Source organism: Leucoraja erinacea, chromosome 5 (genome assembly GCF_028641065.1).
Source record: "Leucoraja erinacea ecotype New England chromosome 5, Leri_hhj_1, whole genome shotgun sequence".
Classification (NCBI taxonomy): Eukaryota; Metazoa; Chordata; class Chondrichthyes; order Rajiformes; family Rajidae; genus Leucoraja; species Leucoraja erinaceus.
Genome location: NC_073381.1, coordinates 10,671,261 through 10,691,321, shown reverse-complemented (window position 1 = coordinate 10,691,321; position 20,061 = coordinate 10,671,261). Strand labels below are relative to the sequence as shown.

Below are 20,061 nucleotides of genomic sequence, written 5' to 3'. Positions count from 1 at the left end.
GTCAACTTACTTTGGGGTGCAGTTTCCTCACAGGGCTGATGTAAATCTCATCTGCTACTGCTTCACCCCACTTTCCAGCTATGAGGTCCCTTGACCTTTGAACAGAGAAAAGGAATCTACGACTACAACAACCATGTCTGTCATCCCAAACATACTAACAATCATAAACTAATTCTAAATGTTTAACACTTGGACTGTCAGATCCCTTTTCCTGAAGGTACACAAACACCTGTGGAATATCACGCTACGATCTAGCAGCTACTGTAGAGGGAAGGAAATAGGCAAAGTTGTGGGCTGCGCAAAAATGCCTCCTTCTCCTGATGACCTATCTTCTATGTTTCGGGGGGGGGGGTGATCAGCCATGAAAACAATGAATGGGAGGAGGGGGAGCTCGAGAGCTGTGGAATGGCCTCCTCCTCCTGCAAGGATTTTCTAAATTTCTAGCATAAACAATTGTATTAAAGAAATATGCCTCAAACATCTTCTTTGAAATTTTTTACCACCAATGTCTTAAAGCTAGCTCCTCCATAGTAGGAGACAGGACAGAGAGGTCCATCCGGAGGAAACGATTCTGCTGACTTTACCGGCAGGTCCCTCATAATTGTATACCGAGTATGCTTCTATCAGGTCAACAACCTCCGTCAACACTCTGTAGATCTGCTGAAAAGCAGCGGATCCAAGTTTGTCCAGGACCTCTCCTTATAGCTAATACCCTGTGGGTGCAGATGGACATTGTGTGGCAAATCTGGGCGAGCATCAAGGAAAAGGTTATTTTTGTGACCAAAGGAGTTCCACAATCCCCCGACTAATGAAGGCAAGCATAACATTTGCCTTCTTTACCACTCTATCTACTCGTGTTTCCACTTTCAGGGAGTTATGGACTTAGACCCCAAGACTGTCTCCCTTTTCCTGCCTCAATGTTGCAAGTGCATTCCATTTTCACTTTACATTCTACTGCTACTCCTAAAGGGGCAACGCATCACACTTGCTCAGATTAAAACTCTATCTCCTATTTTTCTGTCCATTTCTGGGACGATCAGCCATGATCCCACTGTGAATACTTGGGGGCTCGAAGGGCTCAAAGTCCAAAACCCTGCACCTATCTTGTTATGTTATCTGCAAATTTTGTATTAAAAAAATATTCCTCAAACATCTTCTTTAAATGTCCATATATATATATAAGTTATACACCAGTATTGATTTCCATCTGGGAAAAGATCAGGACTGTCCCTCATGATTGTATAAAGACTGGATCAGACTTGGTTTATACTCTCTAGAATTTAGAAGATTGAGAGGGGATCTTATAGAAACTTACAAAATTTCTTAAGGGGTTGGACAGGCTAGATGCAGGAATGGATTGTGTGGCAATGTTAGGGCAGTCCAGGAAAAGGGGTCACAGCTTAACCATAAAGGGGAACATTCCCCCGACTAAACCGGCAATGAGAAGATTTGCCTTTTTTACGCACTCTAGTGGTGAATCTCTCCACTCTCTGCCAGAGGGTACTTGAGGCCCACTTCCCTTGGCTATATTTAAGAGTTGCAAGTTCATGGGCCCTTGTCCTTTAGGGGATCGACCTCCTGGGGAGAAGCCTCAGGTACGGGATTAAACTCTATCTGTCATTTCTCTGTCCATTTCTGTAGCTGATCTACATCCCACTGTATACTTTGACAGTCTTCCTCAAAGTCCAAAACCCTAGCAATCTTGTTGTTATCTGCAAATTTACTAACCAACTCATCTGCATTTATGTCCAAATTATTTATATATATATATATATATATCACAAAAAGCAGATTTCCCAGCACAGGTCCCTGTGGAACTTGTGTAGGAAGGAACTGCAGATGCTGGTTTAAATCGAAGGTAGACACAGAATGCTGGAGTAACTCAGCGGGTCAGGTAGCATCTCTGGAGAGTAGAAATGGGTGAAGTTTCGGGTCGAGACCCTTCTTCAGTTTGAGATGCTGCCTGACCCGTTGAGTTACTCCCAAATTTTGTGTCTCCCTGTGGAACTCCACGGGTGACAGAACTCCAGCCTGAATATTGTCCTTCCACTATAACCCTCTGTCTTCTATCAGTAAATCGGTTTGACTTTCCCTTTCCTTTTCCCCTGACTTTCAATCTGAAAAAGGGTTCTCGATCCAAAACTTCACCTATCCTTTTCTCCAGAGATGCTGCCTGACCCGCTGAGTTACTTCAGGTTTTTGTGTCTAAACTGGTTCTGAATCTGTGCAATTTAGTCACTGGGTGACTTTATCAAATGCCTCACTAAAGTCCATGGAGACAACATCCGCCAACTGACCCTCATTGACCACCTTCATCACCTCAAAAAACTCAATATGGTTAGCGAGACATGCCATGTACAAAGCCATGCTGACTGTCCCGAATTAACCCAATCTCGTCCAATTGGAAGCAAATCCCCCCCGAACAATCCTCTTCAATCATTTCCCTATCACTGGCATGACACTTGCTGGCCTGGATTCTCTCCACCTTCTTAAAAATGGTACAAAATTAGCAACTCTCCACTCTTCTGAGAACATGCCTGAGGCGAGGGAAGAGACTTTGTGATGACTTCCACAATCACCTCTTTGGCCTCTCTCAATAACCTGAGATAGCTCACATCACGCCCTGGAGAATTATCCACCTTAATTTTCATCAAGAGCCCCAACATTTCCTCCTTCTTAAAATCTCAAAATGCCATCATTGATTAGTATTCTCCACAAAATGTGTAGGGGGGAACTGCAGATGCTGGTTTAAACTGAAGATAGACACAGAAAGCTGGAGTAACTCAGCGAGACAGGCAGCAATGGGTGACGTTTGGGGTCGAGACCCTTCTTCAGATACTGCCTGTCCCACCGAGTTACTCCTGCTTGTTGTGTCTGCCTTTAGAATTATCCACACTTCTCCACTCCATGTTCTTCTCCTTGATGAAAAAAAGATGTAAAGTACTCATTTTGTATCTTACTCACACCCCCCGACTACAAGCATAAATTCCCTTCTTTAATCTTGTCCAACCTGCTCCCTGGTTCTCCTTTTATTTTTAAACTATGTGTAAAATGCCTTGAGATTTCTTTAATTCAACTCTCCAGAGCCATTCTGCGGCCCATATTGCCCCTTCTAATTGCCCACTTGAGCTTTTTCTTTCGTGCCTTAAAGGCCCTGTCTGATTTAATTGACTTAAATCTTGCATGGAATAAGTAGACTCCAGGCTCCGAGAAAAAGTGTGTAAGGTTAGAGTTGGACCCCTCCATATTCCCAGATGTCTCACACAAGCTATTGAGCTGGATTAAGATTGCACTGATAACCAGACATCCAAGCCTATCCGCTTTCACCTGCAAATGTTTCAAAGCAAATCCTCGTCTGTGTTCTCTAACATAGGTGTACTCCCTCTCTGGTCAGTAGATACACTGGCTACCCTTTCCCCCTTCCCCCCTGCAAGCATGTTGCAATGCATGCTTGGGGATTCAGCATATGCAGAATTTTGCAATGCTGCCCTCTAATTGAGAGTCCAAGCTGGGAATTGGGAAATCAGATATTTATCCTTTGCATCTGGTGCACCTCGGGAAGATCAGTGGATGGGGACAAGGCAAGAACGTCCCGTTTGACGGTTACACTTTGATGGAAGTAGGAGATGAAGGGAAGGTGGGATCCGAGAAACTGGAGTTGGTCTGGTCACACCATTATACCCAGATTGATCCTGGACGTAGCACTGGTTCCATGGCAGCTGGTGCCTTCGCCCGTGTATTAACAATATGGGTGTAGTCTGCCCTCCACGTTTCTGCTGCTGCAATCTGTAGTTGCAGGCGGCAGGCTCCCACAAGAAGAGAAGAATCCGTGACCTGGTGTGTGTGTGTGTGTGTGATTTTATAAGTGCATGGTATCAGATGCATGGAAGGACTCCACGAGGTGTGTGATTGGACTCACAGTGCGTTGATCAGACGTGAATGGTCATTAAATTTCTAATGGCAATGGATCAAAGTCCTTCGGGCCTGACTAGGAGTGATAATCCCTCTGGCCATCTCCGTCCGCAGTGCCTCGGGCCTACCTCTGGGGCTTCCTGGGTCCCCTCTGCCATGAAGATTTCCAAGCAGTAGTTGGTGAAACAAGATCATCAGGCACATCGACTACCCTGATGACAATGGGGGCACCTCAAGCTGCGCACTATGGGGGCACCTCAAGTGACTTCCTGTCCTGACTGCCTCAATAATCTCCTTCCCATTTAGAGGTGAAGACAGGACTAAAGTGGGCAGGGGTTGTTTTCAGCAGGAATGCTAGACTCATTAAATTATCGACACCAGTGGAATAACATGGGAACCTTTAAAGGACATCATGCATTGTGGGCATTGGGACAAATTGGCACATGTCTCCCCATTATTCCCAAATTGAATCTTTGCTTTTATTGACTTGTCAATTGTTAGTCTAGGGGGTGTCATTTTTATCATGGCAATTTCTAGCAAGGATAATGATCAGTTAGAAATTTGAGCAGCGAAGGGCGGATAAAGTTTAGCCTGGATAATGTGCAGCTGGGGCTTTGAGTGTAAACTGGGAAGTCATGTTGTAGCTGTATAAAACATTAGGCCACATTTCCAGTCTGGTGTACAGTTCTCATTGCCACACTACAGGAAGGATGTGGAAGCTTTGGAACGAGTGCAGAAGAGGTTCACCAGGATACTGCCAGGACTGAAGGATTGGCTATAAGAACAGATTGGACAAACTCGGATTGACTTCGCTCGGGTGCCAGAGGCTGTAGGGTGACTTGATGGAAGGATATAAAATTATAGGAGACATAAAAAGGGTAGATAATCAGAGAGAGAATCTCAGGATTCTCAGAATCTCAGGATGGGAAAGTCATATACTAGAGGGCATAGGTTAAGGTGGGGGGGGGGATTTTAAAAGGGATTTGTATTTAAGGGTGGTAGGTGCGTGGAAAGTGCTAACAGGGAAGGTCACGATACAGGCACAATTATCAACACTTAAGGGGCATTTAGGCAGACACGTGAATAGGCAGAGAATAGAGAGTTATCAGATGAGTTTAATTTGGCATCATGGTCAGCCCAGCAATGGTGGGCCGAAGGGCCTGTTCATGTGCTATTTATGTTGTTATGTTCTAATGTAACCCTTTCCCCCAGAATGAATGTTTGCATTTGAGGAAATCCTGAACATAAGTTTACTGCTTTTGCTACTGTAAAACGACCACATTTGATGACCCTAGACTTAGACCCAAGCCAAGCTTCACCTTTAAGGTGATGTACAATCAATCAATGCAGTTTTTAATGAAAGTGAATGCTTACTTAGCTATCTTTAATCATTAAGGGGAAGCAATATTAATATATACAGGGAAAGGAACAATCATTCATAACTCTTATGGGCAATTCAGGGGAAAATGTTTCCATAGATTGTTAAGTACATGGACCTTGACACCACAAGGCATAGCTGTTGCAGTTGGTGGAGGCTCATTAACTTGAACAGAGGAATGGATAAGGGATCAGAAAGTTATGGGAATACTGTGAAATGATCAGTGATACTTGGAAGCCTGTGAAGGACATAAATACTGGCAGAGAATAATTTAGTCAAACGAGCAGTTCAGTTCTGTAAATTCCATATAAGTTACCCATCAAATGTAATTTTACTTAAAAGGGTCTCTTTGAGATATCTACATGTTATGCACTGTTGACATTTACAGCCTTAAAACCTGCTGCAAAGATTTATCACCCTTACTCAAAAGAGAATGCTGACAATATTCAGCAAGCCAGGCAGCGCCTGTAGAGAGAGAAACAGTTGATGTTTCAGCTGCCAATGAGCTTCATCAATTTTATTTTTCATCGATTTAGTTCCGTCGGACAGTGGCGGACTGGGTCTAAAAATATTGGTTACCAGGAGACAAAGGGGGGCCACTTCATCAGGGGCCCACTTGATATAGGGGGCCCACTTCATCAGGGGCGCACTTGCCATTGGGCAAGCTGACACCCTGGCCAGTCCGCCACTGCCGCCAGGAACAATGCTTGCAGAACTAAGCAGCCTCTGTCAGGGATTTGTGGAGAAATTTGACTTCCAGAGTGCGAGGAAAATCCCAATCCCACCCAATCCAGCGACAAAACTACAACAAACGAGTGTAATTTGATTTAATACATGGATTGGAATAAGAAGTACAACATTCTGAACCTGTTTTATATTGATACCTTGTCATTAAGATCAGTAAAAAATGCATAAGATACAAATGTGAATGTGTGAATTGTGCAACCATTGGAGCTTTCATAAACCTCTATTCTGTCCTTAGAATTTGGAATGATGAAAGAGCATACAATAAAAAGTCAGCGACCTCGATCAGTTCATGAGAGAAAGGTCCCTCAGGAACAAGCTGATGCTGGTAAAATTATGCCACATACTGGTAATTAATTCAATAGTCTCTACCTGTCTTCATTTGATCAACTTAACAAACCCACTGCATGTTTCCATAAATCTTTTTTTTTCTTGTAGTTGTTCAGCTGATGTTTCTTGTATATTAACTGTATTCTTTATGGTCAGTCACCTCAAAGTGTCCAGAAGTACCTTCAAGTCGGAAGCTATTTTGAAGGCATTCATAATTGGCAATGACATTTTGGAAGAATAGAATGAGTCCTAAAAACACATGTTGCATGGAAACATTAAAATTATTCTTATTATTTACACGGGCTTCCACTAGTTTTGAACATATGATACTCCAAACTGATGCATGAACTGAGTTTGTTGAAATTTGAAACAAGTGTTTGTGTGTGAGTGCTTATGCTCCTTATGTGCATTTGCTTAGAGTTCCTCGTGGGAGTCACAGTGCGGGGAATTCTTTACCTAGCCCGAGTGTCAGGAAATACACGGGATCAAGTGAAACACTGGTTTTACATACACCTGGTTTTACTTACACTGTCAGGCCAACTTGTCCCATGGATTTCCTGCTCGGGATTTGGTTAATGTTTACCCCAGGATCTCTGTAGCCATTCATCTTGTCACTTTGTGTTTACTGTTAGAGAACTAGAATGTGCATGCTACCAGAGCTTCAATAGGACTTGTGATGTAGAATAATGTTTACATTAAGATTTCAAGGCATTATTAACGCCTGCTTCAATTCAAGCAATTGTAATTAACATATTAGTCATTTAAAAAGCTTAACAAACTCTCATATTTTTCACCTCTGATGAATATATACATCTGTTCAAATTGCTAACATTTCATCTATTTCCTCTTATTAAGTATGGTTTGGGGGTACAACTGTTATCCTTCCTTGACTGAGGAAATGGGCAGCTTGCCAAACTCTCACTTACTGCAGGCTGTTCATTCTGATATTCTTAGACTGTACAAAGGTTTATTTCAGTTTATTTCCTCTTGGTTTCGTGACATGGAAGTTTATTACTTTTAAAGAAAACGCATTCAGATTTGCACAAGCACAAGCACATTGAAATGGTTACGTCCACATCTTGGAGATGGCTAGTTATTTCAAGATTAGCATTCAGTGGCATTAATGGTGGGCAATGCCCACCTGTCCCGTTTCATTCAGGCTTCCCAGGAGTCTGGCGCTTGAGAAGCGTTTTTAATTAGCAAGAAGTGCTTCCGAAGAAATTGTCATGGCATTGGAGTTCAGAGCTAAGAGAAAGGGTTGGGTTAGTAGATAAAGAGCAGACGAAGCGATTGACAAAATTAGCTGCCTAGAATGAAGGTGCACCCTTTCTGCCAGCCAGCCAGCCAAGGAATGACACATATAACTGTGCTGAAGAGCCTTCAGTTCAGTTTGGCCAACATCCTACCTGACAAAAGTCAGATTATGGTAAGTAGCTTCTCCAAAGTGCTGAGTCTCAGGATATTCAAATGCAAATTAGTATTTTCATTTATCTTTACTTTTGCATGCTTCCTGCCTTTAAACTTTCATGTCTTCATGCTTGTGCTTCTAACTTTGTTGGCACCGGCCCAGAATCAGTGGACAGTTTTGCTGCAAAGTGCGCAAGTTCAGGATTGGTGTATAACTGCACTTAGTAATGTTACAACATGTAACTGTTGTTTTCATCCAAGGAATCGGAGCAACAGGACCATCCGTACATATTAAAAATATGTCAAATTGCTGCTGCACTCCAATCTGTCTCAGCATCAAACTATAATTTAAAGAGAATGAAAAGCAAAAAATATGCAGATGCTAAAATCTGAAATGAAAACAGAAAGATATTCAAGATGCTCAGAAAGTCAGGCAGCACCTGATGGGAGAAAAACAGTTCATGATTTACGTCGATGGCTTTGCAATACAACAGATTAAAGCTCATTTACTTCAAATGGAACCTTGTTTTTCTCTCTTCACAAATTTTGCCTGATTAGTATATAAAGCTTTTCACCTCGGTAGTTTAGTTTAGAGATACAGCGCAGAAACAGGTCCTTCGGCCCACCGAGCCCACACATTAACATTACCCTACACACACACAAGGGACAATTTACACTTATACCAAGCCTATTTACCTACAAACCTGTACATCTTTGGAGGAAACCGAAGACCTCGGAGAAAACCCACTTGGTCACGGGGAGAGCATACAAACTGCACACAGACAGCACCAGTGGTCAGGATTGAACCCGGGTCTCCGGCACTTCAAGAGCTGTATGGCAGCAACTCTACCGCTGTGACACTGTGCCGCCCACATGACAATAAACTAAACTCAAACTCAAATCTAACATTTTTTTTTTTTTAAATGCTGCACTTTTTGGCTTTAATTTTATTAAGCAAAGCCATTTCTGCAAATACATATTTTTTAACGTTTTAGGATTGGAATTAATTCACAAAAAGGCATTTTAAATTGAGTGGAAAGTTATATACTGCCATTTCTGTCTGAATTAATGTGTGTTTTTTTAATGTTTTTTATAATAAAATAACTTGAACGTTTAGGGGGAAAAAAAGCTATTGTAGGCTCTAGGTAAAAATATAAAATACTCTACTGCGGAGTAATTCAGTAATTTCATTAAAACGATCTCTAGATATGTCAGTATTGAAATAAAATTCAAACCCTCAATTAAACCACACAGTGAGATGCAATTCTAAGAATTGCCAGTTTAGTAGGTAATAAGAAAGATGAAGCATCATTTTTTCCTGGCAGAATTATCGGTTCCCTGTGTTGACTTCATTTAAGCACAAGCACAAAGTAAATGCTTCGATTTTCCAGCGTCTACAGTTCCTTCTTAAACAACACGTCAGTTGGAAATAGGTTTCATTTCCTCTTTTTTGATAATTTCCCAAACTATTTCACCAGGTTGCTGTCCATTTTGATTAAATTGCTGCGAGCACACAGGAATGCAAGAACTAGAGACTTTAGTTTAACTGGGTTCATAAAATAGCAGCTCCAGAGTTTTACAAAGACAGTGAAACATAGAAACATAGAAAATAGGTGCTGGAGTAGGCTATTCAGCCCTTCGAGCCTGCACCGCCATTAAATATGATCATGGCTGATCATCCAACTCAGTATCCTGTACCTGCCTTCTCTCCATACCCCCTGATCCCTTTAGCCACAAGGGCCACATCTAACTCCCTCTTAAATATAGCCAATGAACTGGCCTCAACTACCTTCTGTGGCAGAGAATTCCAGAGATTCACCACTCTCTGTGTGAATTTTTTTTTTCTCATCTCGGTCCTAAAATATTTCCCACTTATCCTTAAACTGTGACCCCTTGTTCTGGATTTCACCAACATCAGGAACAATCTTCCTGCATCTAGCCTGTCCAACCCCTTAAGAATTTTGTAAGTTTCTATAAGATCCCCCCTCAATCTTCTAAATTCCAGCGAGTACAAGCCGAGTCTATCCAGTCTTTCTTCATATGAAAGTCCTACCATCCCAGGAATCAGTCTGGTGAGCCTTCTCTGTACTCCCTCTTTGGCATGAATGTCTTTCCTCAGATTAGGAGACCCAAGAGTCTTACAAAATGATCTGTTTAGAACAACCAGAGAGAGAGAGAGAGAGAGAGGCAGGACATTGGACACGTTTAGATTGCTAACGGTAGATTTCAGCAATAATTTCTGTTCATTAAAAAAAAATGACTCCAATATGTTCAACCTTGCTGTTTGGTAGCACAACAGTATCATTTTGAAGACAAGCTATTCCTCTTTTTCCTTTCTTCCCCACTCATACCTACCCCTCTCCTCCACTCCAACCATGACATATATCAGAAACGGTATTAACCATATAACAATTTGCAGCACGGAAAAGGGCCATCTCGGCCCTAATGAAATGCCGAACAACATTTTGCTGCTTTTGTTTGCCTGTACTTTAAAAAATCCTTTGTCTTCATGCATGTTAAATCCAATTTATTTTTAAATGATACCAACGAACCTGCCTCCACCACTTCCACTGGAAGCTCATTCCACACCGCTACCACTCTCTGAGTAAAGAATTGATTCTTTGCTTCCACTTTCCTTAATTAAATAAATAGTTTTGCTGCTTTTGTTTGAATGCTTTAAAAAATCCTTTGGCCCTTGCATGTTAAACACTGCACCGCAAATTCAATAAGATCATGGGGAATCATCTTGACCTGTCAGTCCTTCCGTACCTGCGGGGCTTCTCTCCATATCCCCCCATGATCCCCTTAGCCCACAGCAAAATACATCTGCCTCCTCTCTTAAATATAGCCAATAATCTAGACTCAACAATACCCCCAGTGGCAGAAAATTCCAGAGATTCACCACCTCTGTGTGAAAAAAGTTCTCCTCATCTCGGTTTTAAAGGATTTCCCCCTGATCCTTAAGCTGTGACCCCTTGTCCTGGACTTCCCCAACATCGGGAGCAATCTTCCTGCATCTAGCCTGTCCAACCCCTCCAGATTTTATAAGTTTCTATAAATCACCCCTTATTTTTCCTAAATTCCAAAGTGCTATAAACCTGTCTCAGAGATCTGGGATCAATCTTGACCTCAGGGGGCTGTCTGCGTGGAGTCTGCACGTTCTCCCTGTAAATGTGTGGGTTTCTTAGGATGCCTGGTTTCCTCCCAAGGACAAGTGCATTTGTAGGTTAATGTAGGTTGTAGGATGCAGGAAACATGTTCCCAATGTTGTGCCACAGAACCAGGGGCCACAGTCTTGGAACAAAGGGAAGGTCATTATACATGGTAAATGGTAGGGAATTGAAGAATGTAGGTGAACATAGGGATCTGGGAATAACTGTGCACAGTTCCGTGAAAGTGGAATCTCATGTAGATAGGGTGGTAAAGAAAGCTTTTGGTGTGCTGGCCTTTATAAATCAGAGCATTGAGTATAGAAGTTGGGATGTAATGTTAAAATTGTACAAGGCATTGGTGAGGCCAATTCTGGAGTATGGTGTACAATTTTTGTCGCCTAATTATAGGAAGGATGTCAACAAAATAGAGAGAGTACAGAGGAGATTTACTAGAATGTTGCCTGGGTTTCAGCAACTAAGTTACAGAGAAAGGTTGAACAAGTTAGGGCTTTCCCCTTTGGAGCGCAGAAGGTTAAGGGGGGACTTGATAGAGGTTTTTAAAATGATTAGAGGGATAGACAGCGGTGACGTGGAAAAGCTTTTCCCGCTGAGAGTAGGGAAGATTCAAACAAGGGGACATGACATGAGAATTAAGGGACTGAAGTTTAGGGGTAACATGAGGGGGAACTTCTTTACTCAGAGAGTGGTAGCTGTGTGGAATGAGCTTCCAGTGAAGGTGGTGGAGGCAGGTTCGTTTTCATTTAAAACAAGTTGGATAGTTATATGGATGGGAAGGTTAATGGAGGGTTATGGTAGATGCAGGTATATGGGAAGGGGAGATTATGTGTTCGGCACGGACTGTGGGCGAGATGGCCTGTTTCCGGGCTGTAATAGTCTTATATGGTTAAAGGGGGTCATTTAAGACTGAGGCGAGAAAAAACCTTTTCACCCAGAGAGTTGTGAATTTATGGAATTCCCTGCCACAGAGGGCAGTGGAGGCCAAATCACTGGATGGATTTAAGAGAGAGTTAGATAGAGCTCTAGGGGCTAATGGAGTCAAGGGATATGGGGAGAAGGCAGGCACGGGTTATTGATAGAGGACGATCAACCATGATCACAATGAATGGCGGTGCTGGCTCGAAGGACCGAACGGCCTCCTCCTGCACCTATTTTCTATGTTTCTATGTTAATTGGCCTCTGTAAATTGCTCCTGTTGGCTAGGGAGTTGATGCGAAAGTGAGATAACATAGAACTTATGTGAATGGGTGATCGATGGTCGGGGTGAAGTTACTGGGCCAAAGGGCCTGTTTCCATGCTGTATCACAAAACTAAACTAATGAACAGCTGAATTCTTGACAGGAAGTCCCCAGTTTACAACAGGGTTCTGTTCCCAAGAACTGTCCATCACCCAAACAGTCTATAAGTTGGAAACAAACAAAAGCAGTGCATGGGAGAGGATCACAGAAAGAGCTGTGATGGGAGAACTAGCAGGCATGGGGTGAGCAGGCACCAGCCGGCCCCAAAGTCTCAGTGAGTGGGCGGCGGAGTCTGCTCAGTGCTCCCACCTCTGCTCGGCTCAATCCTACCCCACGTGTAATGTGAAAACCATGGAAACGCCCTGTTTCCACCCGTAGAAAATACCTGCAGCTCCGCAGCAGCCAGCAAATCATTCCCACCAGTTCCTCAAACACTATGTGTCCATAAGACAGGCATTCATAACCTTGGGAGGACCTTGGTAGGATCTCTAGATGCTCGTGGTTATGGGACAGGCCTTTCATTCCAATAAGTTGCAATAAGTGAATCTCTTTCGGTCGGCCTCCAATCCCTTTCTTCAATAAGAGGATTAAAACTGGGCTCAGTACGCTAGGTGTGGCCTCACCAACGCCTGTACTATTGTAACAATATTTCCCTATTTCTAAACGCCAATCCTCTTGCAGTGAAGGCCAATATGCCATTTGTCTTCCTAACCACTTATAACATCTGGCTGTAAAACATTTTGCAATCCGTACACCCAGATCTATCACCCAGATTCACTCATTTACGATCTTTCAGCCATTTAGATAATAGTCTAACTTTAGACTCTGCTTGTCAAAGTGCATGACTCACACTTGGCATTAAGCAGGCTTTTGCTTTCTCGCACAACCTGTCGATATCCTCTCGCAGTTTCCAAATATTCTCCCTCCTACCTTTCTTCATATTGTTGGCAACCTCACAGACTGGGTCAGTCTCCCTCCTCTGGGTCATTAATTTAAATCATAAATAATGGAGGGTCAAGGATTGATCCTTAAGCTCCTCCACTGGTTACATCCTCCCAGCCCACTGAAAATCCAATTGCTTTGACTCTTCGTCTTCTTTGCATTAACCAAGTTTGCTCAGTTATCCTTTAACTGAGAACGTTTTGAGCAGTTCTAATAAATTGAAACAAAATTTCTTCAAGTTGAAATAAAAATGCAAAATGCTGGATCTGACACAGTATCTTGAAGAGGGAAGGCTAATGACAACAGCAGTTCCAGGTAGAGCAGGCAGCACCCACCCATTTGAAAGCAAGGGTTTTGCAGACTTTGGCACATGTATAATCAAATGCAGAAAGCCCCAACATTGCATTTGACACTCTGCAGAGGTCCGTAACTGCAGTAGTCCCTAACTTATTCTGCAATGGTTGGCGTACATTGCAATCTGCTCTACTGCTGGACCCACTGTGGAGACCAGTGGTAGACAGTTGCTTTCCGAAAATTCCCCAACTTTCACGCAATGAATTTGTTTTCAGATCCAGTACCGGGGCTAAATCTGACGCAGGATTCACTGCTCCATATATTTTGATGTAGATTGTAGGGGTGTAGAAAATAAAATTATCCATCTGCCAAATTACTGTTCTTTTTAATGATTTGTGTTTGTTTGATATTTGGAATTATTTTAAAATGTTTTAGTTGATTTTTGGTTCAATATCATAGACACTCTGATTCATTTAACAACTTTGACAACTTGCAAAGCTTGAAGGCTGTCAAAGTCTTTAGGGGCAGGGCTTCCCCAGTGGCCCATCACTGCTCACGACTTATCGTTGAAATCAAGTTTGCTTTAGGCTAGCAAGGTAGACCCTCCACGTTTGGACCACTTACCTTTGACTATCTGGTGATGGTAGGCATCGATCATGGGTACAAGTCCCTCTTTATGATAACTGCCTTGTTTTGCATGCCAGGCATGTGGTTGATTGAACTGGATGTTGGCCAATTAGCCCATCGATTGGATCAGTAACTTATTCCCATCTACCTATATTTTCCTCATTTCCTTAATATGGTTAACAAATAAATCTCAGATTTCAAATCAACGTTCCAAATTACTTCCATCCTTTGAATGCATAAAATATTTCCTACTTGAAACTAACTTTGAGGCCTACACTCCAATAACAACACAAGTACTGTTTCTCTATACACTCTATTCTTTCACCATGATAGGTAGATAGAGAGATACAGCACCGAAACAGACCCCTTTGGCCCACTGAGTCCATGTTGAACATCAACCACCCACGTCCACTGACCCTATACTAATCGAATCCAACCATATCCTCCCCATATTGTTATCAATTCCCCAAGATTCTACCACTCACACAAAGGGCAACTTACAGCACCCAAAGAACCTACCAAACCACATGTTGTTTGGGATGTGGGTACAAACCGGAGCACCCAGATGAAATCCATATGGTCACAAGGAGAATGTGCCATCTCTAGACCGACAGTGCCCGATGAACAGTGCACAGCAATAGAGTTGCTGCCTTCCAACGCCAGACCAGGGTTCAATTCTGACTACAGGTGCAGTCTGCACAAATGGAGTTTCTACATTCTTCCTGTGACCACACCACGTGGGTTTTCTCTGGGTGCTCTGGTTTCCTTCCACACGCCAAAGACAGACAGGTTAGTATGTTCAAGAAGGAACTGCAGATGCTGGAAAATCGAAGGTACACAAAAATGCTGGAGAAACTCAGCGGTTGCAGCAGCATCTATGGAGCGAAGGAAATAGGCGACGTTTCGGGCCGAAACCCTTCTTCAGACTGATAGGGGGTGGCGGGGAGAAGGAAGGGAAAAGGAGGAGCTGGCGGGGAGAAGGAAGGAAAAAGGAGGATGTTAGTATGTTAATTGGCTTCTGTAAATTATGAATTGCCCCAATTGTGTACGATAATGCTGATGTATGTATGGGGTGATCGCTGAAGCCTGGCCCTGTGCTGTATCTCTAAAGTCTAAAGGCTAAACTGCACCACTGTGCACAATCGTTTCACTTTTAAGGCTTTTAAACACCATAGCACACCACCAATAGCATCCAGGTATCATTCTGGTTAGCCTCTACTGTAGTTCCTCTCAGACCACTATATGGTGCATGGAGCAACATTCTAGTTGTGAGGTACTGATCTCACTCAAACACCAGCCATACCATTGTCTGGTTTAGGGCTGTGAATCCATATGGAGGTCGCTGCCAATTACCGATCTTTGCTGCACAATTTACCCATACAAAAAATTACACTTCCCCATTTGAATGATACAACAAAAGGTGTCAGAGATTGGATATGAGGAACCGAAGCCTTGAAAATATGTTATTTTCAGTAAAAAACACATACTTTTTAAAATTTAGATTCCAGGTATAAAGTGATCGCATTGATTGGGGGGCATTTTACAGTTATTGTTAGACACCCGTGTTTTGTTTCATTATTTTCAAAGATAACCATTGAGCAAAGCATAAGACAATTTATAACCTTGTCATTAATGAGTCAGTGCATTTGATAAACAAATTAGATTTTAGCGATTCATAACGCATATTCAGTGGGTGCATAATAACCAACCACACGGATCAAACTTTCATTAAGTGTTAGTGAGACTCAATTGTTGTCCCTTGGGATGTCATTGTCTCTTATTAACATCAGTCTCCTGACCACTATTAATTTTGTCATGACCACCACAAATGTAAATAGGTTTCCATTCTAAAAGACATGGGATTCCAGACCAAGCCATAGATTATAGTTTGACTGCAAATATACCTTTGCACTGAAGCGGGGAAAGAGGAAGGTGCAAGTCTGGAGCCAAGACCCTGTCTGATTCAGAAATATAATGTTGGGAGATCCCTCCAGCTCTTCTCTCCACTTTTCTTCATGCCGCCCACCGCTTAGGCTTGTCACAGTATGCAGCGGGAATTCACAGCACAGAGACAATGAGTTCAATAAAGCATTAGGACAGTCCACTGAAGTTACAAGGGCACTTTATAAGCTTACTGGAGAAGTTTGTTTCCATTTTTAAATTGTGGCTGATTTCCACCCAAGCCCCAAGACAACTCAAATGTATCTACAGGAGCTAAAAAAACAATCACACCCAGCAAGGCATCATCGATCAGGAGCCACTTGTTGCGGGATTCAGACTCGCAGCACTGTATAGGTTGAATCTTCCCAGTAATCATCATTCCAGTCCAGTTTCTGAGATCAATAGGAAATCTTAACAGCTGTTCCTTTCAATTTCCTCTCGATTACGGTTTATATTTCTGCCACCAGATTGTTAACTGTCTCTGCCTTGTTTATTCTTAGAATTGTTGTATTATTGTAATGGGGCTACTGCTATTTAATAATTGTTATGTCACTCTTTATATACAGGAGACCCTGTTACAGAAGAATGGACCCAGTGGAGTATGTGTTCAGTAACATGTGGTCAAGGGTCGCAGGTGCGAACCAGAGCTTGTGTATCATCTTACGGGATACTGTGCAGCGTGCCTTTAAGAGAATCAAGGGTTTGCAATAACACTGTCCTCTGTCCAGGTAGTGTTAGCAATGGATGAGTAAAAGTATGGATGTTTAATTCTATGACTAGCTATAGACAAGAAGACCAAAAATCATTCACACATTCTTGCATTTTGCTCCTGCTACCATTCGTTTTTTTTCTTCAGTATGTTTAAATGTTTTGGACATTTTACCTGCATAAGCTTAAAGCAGTGTGCAAATCTAAAAACCTTTTTGAATTGGTGTCACGGTGACTTGCTTTTGACCAGCATGATACAGTACGACCCACACTCTGTGCGCGGCTAGGTCATATCAAATTGTTTTTCCAATTAGGCCTCTCAGCAGATGACACTGCTTAGGCTACAACAGCAGGTAAATTGGAGTATGTATTGTCATTATGTCCCATCACTTTGTACAGATGCCTGTTCAGTATTATTTATTTATTTATTTATGTTCCTGTGGAACCTGAACTGTTTACATTGTGGTTTCTCTGAAATCGAGCTGGCACGCAACCAGGACATTGTTGTTTGCTAGAGATTGTCTGAATATTTTAAAATGACTTGCTGTTTTGTTCAAGTTCCATCGTAAATACTGCAGCCACGTCATCACAGTGGAACTAAGAGCGTTGAGGAAATAAAATGAAAAATATTCACTGCAAGGATAATATATATTTAATGGCAATGGATCCTGTGAACTGCCAGAGCGTGTTAGCATTTGATTAGGATTCTTAGCACTGGAATAGAATAAATCAAACCTAATTTGCATTCCTACCCAATGCAGGAAAGGTCTGTTATATAACAGCAGACAAATTTAATTCAAGTCCCTTTTCTCCCCCATAAAATATAGCACAGGAGCGTGCCAGGCATGCAAGCTGACAGACATTCATTGGCATCAGTGTTGGGTTACAATACACGTGATATTGAACAGAAAAGGGGAAGGACTGCCACAGTGTAACTGATCTTGGCAGATATGGCAGGATAAATAACTTCCATCCCAATGTCCTCAAAGCTCAATAGCAGCACAAACCTTGTGCAATTGGCTGTGCTCCTGCAGAGGAGGTGCCTGCTGGTGAGACAAGCCACTCGTCAACCTCCAGTCCCCAGGATAAAGCCAAACTCTCATAGAGCCACAGTCTCTGTAGTGATCTTTGTTGCCGTTTGAGGCAACCGAGTGCTTCATTATGTCCCCTTTAGAGGACACCTCAGAGCTGGTCTCATTGAGCATCTCACATCTCACATCTGCTGCTATGCACAGTCCTGAGGACAAAAGGGCAGAAGTGGTGATAGGGACAATGGCCAGGATTAAAAACAAATTCTCTGCCGTTTGGCACTGCCCTCCCTTCAGATCACAGCTTATTTCTGCAATAAAAGGGCTGGCTCTCCTTCCAAGGAATGGGATATGGTGAATTAAATTGAAAGATTTGACTGAAAAGTTAAGTTCTTCAAACTTAAATGCCTTCATTCAGCTTCTGCCACACGGCACAGGGAAGTTATTTCTTGCTGGACAATTACTTGCCAGATAAATATAGTTGAAAGCTAACAGCAAGCACAAAGCATTCAAATCAAACCCTCCTCCCCAGCAGCATGGTGAACTGTGGTTGATGGCCAGAGGAACATGGTAAAGTATAACACAAATGGCAAGCTTAAACCATTCAGCAGGGCCAAAGGCCAGAGGATCCTTGCTTCACCCCCTGCCTATCTCTGGTAGGGGGTAGGGCAATCAGGACGCCATGATTGTCATTCACTGGGCTTGAAGAGTAACGCAACGGGAAATGATCCAGTGTTTCAGCTGTCTCCAGTGATCCCTTCTGGAAAAACTGTGGAAAGCTGGATCAGACTCCGATGTGAAGCCTGCATATGCCGAATAACCCATTGCTGAACGAACAATCAGCCTCCAGGAATACGCCCCTGGAGTGATACTCGGCCCCTGATACATCAACACCATCAACAATGGTAAAGTCAGGTCTTCATAGCGAATCAGGAACTCTTGTTTAGAAACCCCTAATGTTTTGTTAATTTTGATATTTATGTTGTTTAATATCTAAAATCCTCTGTGATTTCACCGCTACCATGCTCCCCTCCTCAGGCAATAACAAGGTTGATCTATTTCCAGTTTACTGAGAGCAATGACTGGCTTGCACTGATTCCCATTTTGGCTCCCTGTGAGAATCTGACCTAATGATACCACTATGTCATCCAACGCCGACATAACACTTTACAGCAAACTTGAAATATTAATGCACTTGGTACTCAGCCGTCACATATCAAACAATGATTAAAATTAATGAAGAAACTTCAGATGCTGGTTTACACTGCAGATAGACACAAAACGCTGGAGTAGCTCAGCAGGACAGGCAGCATCTCTGGACAGAAGGGATGAGTGACACTTTGGGTCCAGATTAACATTCAGACATTGAGTCTGAAGAAGGGTTTCGACCTGAAACATCACCTATTTCTTTTCTCCGGAGATGCTGCTTGAACCCTTGAGTTACACCAACATTTGTTTGCATTTCTTCAGTGATTAATTTGGTGGATCGGTCACTATCGGGAACAGGGGCGGAGAGCTTAAGCGAGGTGCCAAACGTTATCTCCCTTCTCTGCCGTGTCCGCCCGATTGAGCCAGCAGGCCCAGGTTAAGATGCAGTCAGCTCTTCCCCAGTTGTGAGTTATTAGTGCACAAATTGGGTTTTGCTCATGCTGTTTCTTCACAAAACGTCCAAGCAATACTTCACTAATTTGGAATCCCCTTCAGAAATGAACCTTTTCTGATGTCACAGAAGTGTGTGGGATTCACAGTGTCACCTACATGCTCCTCCAACAGTGTTTGATGCTGCCAGTGATGCAGTTTGTGATTTGTCAGTCCACATCAGTATATAACATATTAGTTATTTATTTTTTTGTTATTCCCCAGTTATGTGTAAAATATGCAAAACGCCATCAATATTTCCATTTGTAGCTGTTTCTAATCAAGGAAAATACCCTCCTTTAATCACTATGTAAATTGATGTCCTGCTAATAAGCAAAAACAATGGAACAATTTAAACTCAGTTTATTCCATAGAAAGTACCTTAGTGCTCACTCACCCTATTAGAGTTCCCAATTATGCACCAAGCATTCAAATCTTCTTGCATTAATCATGAGCTTGTGGCTCCTATCTTAATGATTGAATTGGGCCCTTTGCAATGTCACTATCAGGACTTGATCAAGCATTGCCCTTGATTACCATTTCCACCGGTCATGCCCCTTGAAGCCGCCATCTGTTGCCCCACGTACATTATTGAGACTCGCTGAAGCTACCCACCATCTCTCAGCTTCCTACCTTTTACCACTTTGTGAGCTGCCCTTCAGAGATCAAGTTTGAGCAATACTATAACTTGACCTCCACAGTAA

The 20,061-nt window shown here is 42.5% G+C and overlaps 1 protein-coding gene across 1 annotated transcript in view; it reads left to right on the top strand.

The window, feature by feature from the left end:
- The window catches only part of adgrb3 (adhesion G protein-coupled receptor B3), a 711,502-nt gene that overhangs the window by 314,028 nt on the left and 377,413 nt on the right, over nt 1–20,061 (top strand). The window contains 2 exon segments of the mRNA XM_055635039.1: nt 6,273–6,383; nt 16,550–16,711. Of these exon segments, the coding sequence (XP_055491014.1) occupies nt 6,273–6,383; nt 16,550–16,711 (273 nt within the window).